Below are 7,888 nucleotides of genomic sequence, written 5' to 3'. Positions count from 1 at the left end.
AAAAAAAAAAAAAAAAAAGCAAGCATACAGTCTGTTTGCAAGTTGTGGGTACTGCTTTGCTGTGTGTGATAATGATGGTGGTGACAAAGGAAAGCATCACAGCCACACTAGTGTTTGCCACCAATGCTTGAGAAAAGCATCACAAACTTTTATTCCTATTTGGCTTGCTGGGTGATTCAGACTACAAGGAAATGCCTCCTTCCTCACAAACAACTGACCAAAGATGAAGAGGTAAGAACAAAGAATGGCTATGAATCTCACAGATAGGAATCATACTTACAGGCCCCATAATAGTTGCTTGCCAGTGGAACACTGAAACAAAGGAGTGTGAGAGTTACTTACAGATGTTCAAACCTGTATTTTTAAAGCTACCAAACACCCCAGCCACGGGACAAAGCTTACAGTCATCTCCCACAGGTCCAGCTGAGCAGTGAGCAGGAGGATCGCGCTGCAGATCACTTAATTCCTGAAAGAAAGCAAAAATACCTAGGGTCAATTATTTTTTCAAGAAAATAGATACTACAATCTCTCCAAACAGACTGTTCATTTTAAAATTAGTTTTGCTTGGGGGCCTGCCCTGTAGCTCAGTTCTTTAAGTGGCTGCTTCAACAAAGCAGACAGGCTTAGGTTGCTGTGGTTCCATCCCCACAACTCAAGCCACCAAACCAGCCCTGAAGGCATTCGGAGAAAAAAAAAAAAAGTTTTGGCAATTCTACTCAAACTAAGTAAGCAAAATGTACTCTGTCACTGACTGAAGAATATGGAAGATGGTATTAAATTCCTTTTTCATAACAGTTGCAACTTCTGAAAAGATTACATGGATTACAATATTAAACATTTTTTCTTTAAGTGCTAAAAGACGTATATAGATACCCTTAAAAAGGGAGTGGATTCTGGATGGGGCTGTAACTCACATGTGATATGCTGTGTTCAATCAATCTAAGAAAGAACAGTTAATAACCAGGTCCTGTGTCCAAGGAGTTATGATCTATTGAAGGAACAAAGGCTGGGAAAGACAGGTGTTTAAGGAACAACCGGAAGAGTATGTGGAAAGCAAAGAAGAGTGCAATGAGGTCAATTTCAAACTTTCAACACTGATGTGGATGTCCTTTCAAAGGAAGGAGCAGAGAAGGGACACAGCTTCAGAGCTGGCCGGTCCTGGCCCGGGTATCCTGGTTCCAACACTCCCAGCTACGGCCTTGGGGATAGCACCTACCTTCCTTAGCCTCAGTCAGGACAGAATTAATCACCGTCAAGTATCAAGGTATAAACCTAATATAAAAAGCTGTAACTGAAGAGCCTTATCTTAAAGATCAAGGAATGTCTATGCAAGCGTGGTGTCTAAACTGAACCTTCAGGGCCAAGTGGCAGTTAGTCTGAAAGGACATGAATAACAGGGAGACGGAGTGGTAAAGGAGCCTGGAAGGGCAGGCAGAGGCCAGGCAGAAACAGAACACAAGACACACCCTAGCAAGGAGCTGGGTATCAAGGACTACAAGGGTTTGAAGAAGTGGTGCGCTCTGATTTAAAGGATGGTTGCGATGCTAAGGATGGAAAAAGGTGTAACAGTTACTACAGGTAAGAGAAATGGAGAATTATACAAGTGGTAATGAGAGAAAGTTGATAGGTTTGACCTTTTACTATTTTTTTAAAATTTTCATTTATTTGATGCAGGGTCTCACTATGTAGCTTAAACTCACAGTGATCCTCCTGTCCCCAGTGCTGTAATTACAGGTGTGTACCACCATGTCCAGTCTGCGGTCCCAGAGATAGAATCCAGGTCCTTGAGCTTGCCAGGCAGGTGCTTAAGACAGCTGAGCTACTTCCCCAGCCCCATTTTTTTCCTTTTTTTTGAGACAGGTCTCAAGATTTAGCTCAGGCCAGTGTACAACTCTACGCAGCTCCAGATGGCCTTGCATACATGGTGATCCTCCTCCTAGGCCTCTGAGTGCCAGGATTACAGGTGTATACCACCAGGGCTCGCAAATCTGAGACATTCTGAAGGGCCCACCTACCCCAGGACCTCTGACATGTGCAGAGGTAAGGGGGTAACAGTCAGGGATAAGGAAGATGGGGACTAACACCGACGCAAGGTCACAGTCATTCCTACCAACCTCAGGGGTGAGCACTGTTCTGTTCTTCAGGTCAGGGATGAGGCATGAAGGAGACATGCTTTCCTGTGCACACACAGATGCAAATGGAACACTACTCTGGGCAGCCCAACTTCTCCCATTTTGGCTTTGCAAATATACAAATGAAAATGTCATTTACCAAAAATGAGGACCACTAGAAGACAAGCTGATCTGGAGAGCAGACACGTTAGGGCTGTGATCCCTGTGACATTAAGAAAAGAGTTTAGTTCAGCATCCAGGACTAGAGTTTACAAAGAGGATGGGGCTAGAAATCAGGAAACCATTATGCATCCGGGCTACTTAAAACTGGGGGAGGGGGCCAGCCAGATAGCTCAGTGGACTCAAGCGCCTGCTTAGGCAAGCACAGGCCAGCGCAGGGACCGGGTTTGATCCTTGGTGCCATCCCCAGCCCCAAGGAAGGCTGAGCCTGCCAGAGTCTGTACATAGTGGCGCACGCCCGTAATCCCAGCACTGGGGAGGCTGAAAAAGAGGAGGATCACCATGAGTCTGAGCTGCGTAATGAGATCCTGCAAAGACCAAATACACTTGAAAAAAAAAAAAAAAATGTGGGAGAGGCATGTATTCATAAAAAGACATATGAATACTGCATTTCATCAAACCCAGGGGATTATCAACTGCAAATTGCTTTATGCATCAGTAATTAAGGGTAATGCTAATTTTAAGTCATTATCAATAAGCCATTAGTTGATCCCGGGGCCTGCCATGCTGGCCCTGCCCCACAGCAATTGAGACTGGGCGTGGTGGTGCACGCCTGTAATCCCAGCTCTTGGGAGCCTGTAAACAGGGGGATCATGAGTCTGATCTAGTAATGAGACCTTGAACTCCCTGTACACCCTCCCCCCCCCCAAAAAAAAAGGCCATTAGACTTCAGAAATACTGAAATTAGAAAAAGGCACATCTTAGAATCACTGAAATATGGTAATTAAAACAGTAAGTTCAGTGCTGTAACAGAAAAATGAAGAGAATGTGATAAAGGTTTCCCTAAGAAAGTGGCACTCGAGCTAAGAAACTGAGCCAGGCCCAATTTTCAGGTCCCCTACCACATCCCATGGTGTTTTTCAGAGCTTCTTGGTATTTTTGGAGGGCTGGCTGCAGTTTTTGTTAGTTTCTTTGTTCTTTGGTTCACTGAGTCAGGGTCTTGAAATTGACTCGGAACTTAACATGACCTTGAACTCACTGTGTAGCCCAGGCTGGTCTTGAATGTGGGGCAGTCAGTCCTCCTGCCTCACCTTCCCAAGTGCGGGGTTACAGGCGTGCACCACCATACCTAGCAGTGGTTGCATTTTTTTTTTAATAGTTGATATTCTTTATTTGCTTCCTAGCAAGCATTAATTACATGGTTAGCTGGCCCCTTGGCCAAGGAGTAAGAAAAAGATGTCAGTCTTCAATTTAGCAGCCGCGATGAAAAGCAAGGTTTAAGACAGCTCTGGATGCTACCACTGAGTCAACACATGATCTTGGGAAAATATTTTTTTCTGCTCCAAATCCGTTTCATTTCAGAGAAAGCAACATCACTGCTTTCATTCATAGTTTCTATGATGCATTTCATGTGTACAGTAGTCTCCAGAACATTCAAACACTCAGGTTAATTTTATGTATTTCTCTCCTTTTTTTTGGTACTGGGGGTCAAATTCAGGACCTTGTGCTTGCCAGGAAGGTATTATGCTAACTTAGGTTAATTTTAATGGGGAACTAATAACAATGCTCATGTTCTCTAAAGGGAGAACATAACTTAATGGGAGAACACAATGATTTAAATAGTTCAAGAGAGGGCCACAGTCATAACCCCATTCTAGAATGACTGCCTTAGAGCAATTTTCTAGTCTGTGCTTTTGGGAGATTGCTTCTGAAATTATTCATGTTTTCTAAATATTTATGTAAATGTTACTTCTTGGCTCTTGCTTTAAATGGAGTCAATCAGAAAATAACACCTCCCCCAACTGCCACCAGCACCCTCAACATGCAAGTCACCACCTTCCTCAGGAATTCCTGGGTCCAGAAGTGGGGCTGACTGGGTCCTTCACTGTCAGGGCCTTCACTGTCAGGGCCTTGCTGTCATCGCCTCACTCAGCACCGGCACCAAGTACTCCAGCACCATCAGCCATCCCTACAACTTTCCAGAGCCCATGCCAGAAGACCCCCAGGGCTCTCGCATAAAATGTGCTGACCTCTTTCCAGGTACAGGGAGCAGGGCCCTCCCATAAAAGTGAGCAAACAAAACAAGAAAGGAGACAGACAGAGACAGAGACAGAAAGAGAGAGACAGACAGAGACAGACAAGACAGACAAGCAAACAAAAAAGAAAATAAATTACCATCCCTAGTTGTAGTTTAAAAAAACTGTCAATGGTTTGCTTGTGTATATATTTTATAGACAGTTAAGTACACAGGAATAAGCTGTACAGACACAAATACATACAGATTAATTCAGTTTATTGATAAGACAAAACCATATTTTAGATGGAATAGCCCAGAACACCTAGCCAACGTCAGGCTCTTCTTTTACTTTTAGCAATACATAGAATGAAGCAATTATGCTGTCTTTGCTATAGATTTATACTGCATCCTACCTGCTCTTTAGAAGGTAGGGAAGGGAAAGAAAACAACCGACAAGCAAACTACTGTAAAGGGTGAGTTCTTCAATCGCCTACCTAAAGCTCACTGATGTCAGAAAGAGAACTGACGATATGCCAAATATCAATCATTATTTATTACTAACCATTACATTGATCCTGGTGAGGTTTATACATCTTGGTCCTTTTGGGAGGGCCTACAAGTCTAGTACTCTATCATTTTTATCAATCCATGTAGAAAGATGACCTGTTACGCTGTTTGGAAATCTGTAACTGGAGGTATGATGTGTGTGAGCAGACACAATGGCTAAAGGAAGCAAAAAACATATACCCTTACTCACCTACAAACATACAAATTTTAAAAATAGAAAAATGAAGACACTTCAGAAAATTCTGAGATGGGCCCAGGACAGGCCTGTGGTTTGGCACTCTGCAGCCGAGGAGCCCAGCCAGGGCCAACATACGTACCAACAGCAAGGCCTGGGTCTGCACAGTGCCAAGGCTGATGAAGTCCGCAGTCATGTGGGGGTGATCTGGGTTGAGTCCCCAGCAGTGCAAAAACCTAAAGCCAACCCCAAAGCCCTGAAAATGGAAAACCTACTCAAAACACAGCCACCTCAAGCACCATCTTTTGCACCTAACTATTCAGCAGTCAAGTGTATTTTTAGAAGACATAAGAAATCAAGGATCATTTAATATTTCTCCAACCACCCTATGACCTGATTTATGCTTTCTCTGCAGTAGCTGGCATTCTTATTTGTCTACTTCTAGCATCACAGACATACACTGGTATTAAAGATAATTTAGTTATTTAAAAAGGACATGCTGGGATTAGCAGTCCTTTCCCTTGCCTCCACCTCTTAAGATTTGACACAGAACTGTAATGCAACTTACTTGAGGCCATAGAACTCTCACAAGAACCAAGCCTAAATTGACACTGCCCACTGCTAATGCAAATCTCTCTCTAAAATATTTAGTTTTGAATTTTCCTATAATTACAAAGTTTTCCTATTATAAGAAACATTAAAATGTTAAAATATATCTAATAATTTAAAAAAAATTGGGGGGCCATCAATTAGAGAATACTTTCATAAAATAATAGTCATTATGAAGTGGAAGGCAGCTGTTAAGAACGAGCTAGGTATATATGTGCTGACAATGAAAGATGCTAAGTTAACACAGTGTTGCAATGAAAACCACAAGCTACAGCACAGGACGCCAATACGATCTCACAATCTACACACAAGCTAGACATGCACAAAACCCAAACAAATGAGAGTATACACCAAACTGTTAATAGTAGCTTTTCTCTGGGATAAACCTGAAGTACCTTTTACTTTATGATCTCAATATTATTTTAATTTTTTATGGTATATTCATAGCTTTTAAAAGAAAAAAAGATTTTTATTGAGGTACTTATGCACCTCAGAAGAGAGGAAATGGCACTGCCTTTTACCTCCATTACATTCTTGTTTACAAGACAATGAGCGAGTCACTGTCACACACTGGAGGAGAGATGCTAAGACTTAACAGTCAAGTCCAACATAAGAGCCCACATTGGATCCAGAACAGGAGAAGGACGTCAATGAATGAACTGGGGACCTGAGAGTGGCCTAAAGTTTAGTTTTTGGTATTGCCCCAGTTACAGTCCTCCTTTCAATAAATGTATAAGTTATGTAGGTTGTAAACAGTAGGGAAGTGCAGGTGAAGGGAAGGGACGTGAACCTTCCATTTTATTTTTGCAACTTTTCTGTAATATTAAGTTATTTCAGAACAAAAAATGTAAAACTTTTTAGGCATATTCCCAAATGAGATTTACTCCACCAATTTTCTTTCCCACGGTTGCTTTTTTTTTTCCTTTTTCCAATTCCTGTTAAAGGAATACTAGGTCAGGCCTTCGATTCCTGGCATGCTGTGCTGGCCCCACCCCCAGGGTGCGCTGGGACTGTGACTGAGACTGGGCGTGGTGGCGCCCGCCTGTAATCCTAGCACTTGGGAGGCTGGAAACAGGAGGATCATGAATGAGATCTGTGTAGTGAGACCCTGTACTAAATACATTAAAAAAAAAAAAAAAAAAGCAAAGGAATACTAACTGCTTAGTCACACAAGGCTTTCAGTTTCAATTGTTCTGACCCTTCTCTTTTTCTTGTCCCTGTCATCAGATGGAGAGTATATTTTACTCTGCAATGCCCATTACAACTTAGCAGTTTCATCAAAAGGTCAGTTATAGTTCAGCTGTAACTGCTTCTCAATATTTTATGCATTACTCATATAGTAATATTCAAAAGTAAAACTTTTTTCTCATTTTGCTGATTGAGAACATCTCAGTGCTTCCTCCATTGCTTATTATAGCCCAAACTCGACCATGAAGGTCTCTTAATTAGATATGTCCCCACATCTGTACTTCTGGTTAAAGGGTCCTCTTCAAATTTTTTCAAGTCTCCAAGGAACCTCACAGGTGTTTTCTAAACGCATTTAGCAGGTCTTTAAGGTCAAGCTCAGTAACACAATAAAACTAGATGTCACAGGTGTTTTCACTCTATATCTTACAAAGCTTACAATGTTGTTTGCCAAAGAAGTGGTGACACTGTAACATACTGAATGTATAAGAAAATGTGACAATCTATCATTTATCCTGTGATGGTATTTTTAAATGTGAAAACAATGTCATTCTTCCTTTGTTTGGTTTAAAAAGTGTAACTATTTTTCATTATAAAACTTTACTTACAGCATGTGCAAGGCCCTGGGTCTACTTCCTAGCATTGCCTGCACCCAAAGTTATTTACTTAGCATGTAATTGGCTTATTAAAGCCATACTTAAAATTGTTTCTAAATTTCTTTTAATTTTCCATACAATAAATGTCAAAGCTCACATGTACAGTCACTTCTCTGTTGCTGGGACAAAATACCAGATGCCCACAAGTGAAAGGATATTTTGGCTCTCAGTTTTAGAGGGAGTAGTCCATGGCTGGTGGGCTCCAGGGCAGACAAAGTGCTGCAGTAGTGCAAAGTGAAGGACAGCTGTTCAACCAGTACCAGCCAGGAAGAACAGCAAGAAGGGCGGTGCCAGGGACAATAATGAGCCCTTTCCAGTAATGCCTCCAGTGACCTGCCTGTTCTGACAACCCCACCTCCAAACTTGGGAACTTTGGGGGACAGTTTAG

The 7,888-nt window shown here is 42.0% G+C and overlaps 1 protein-coding gene across 1 annotated transcript in view; it reads right to left on the bottom strand.

Moving 5' to 3' along the window:
• Window positions 1–466, bottom strand: part of Ube2d1 (ubiquitin conjugating enzyme E2 D1) — a 9,373-nt gene extending 8,907 nt beyond the window's left edge. The window contains exons 1-2 of the mRNA XM_023706134.1: window positions 403–466; window positions 281–312 (exon numbers count right to left, since the gene is read on the bottom strand). Coding sequence (XP_023561902.1) covers window positions 281–289 — 9 coding nt within the window. The 5' untranslated portion in view covers window positions 290–312; window positions 403–466. The remainder of the gene's footprint in view (window positions 1–280; window positions 313–402) is intronic.
• Window positions 467–7,888: the final 7,422 nt, after the last annotated feature.

Source organism: Octodon degus, unplaced genomic scaffold (assembly GCF_000260255.1).
Source record: "Octodon degus isolate 3935 unplaced genomic scaffold, OctDeg1.0 scaffold00240, whole genome shotgun sequence".
NCBI classification, from domain to species: domain Eukaryota; kingdom Metazoa; phylum Chordata; class Mammalia; order Rodentia; family Octodontidae; genus Octodon; species Octodon degus.
Note: the sequence above shows the minus strand (reverse complement) of the source record. Positions and strands in the feature narration are given on the sequence as shown.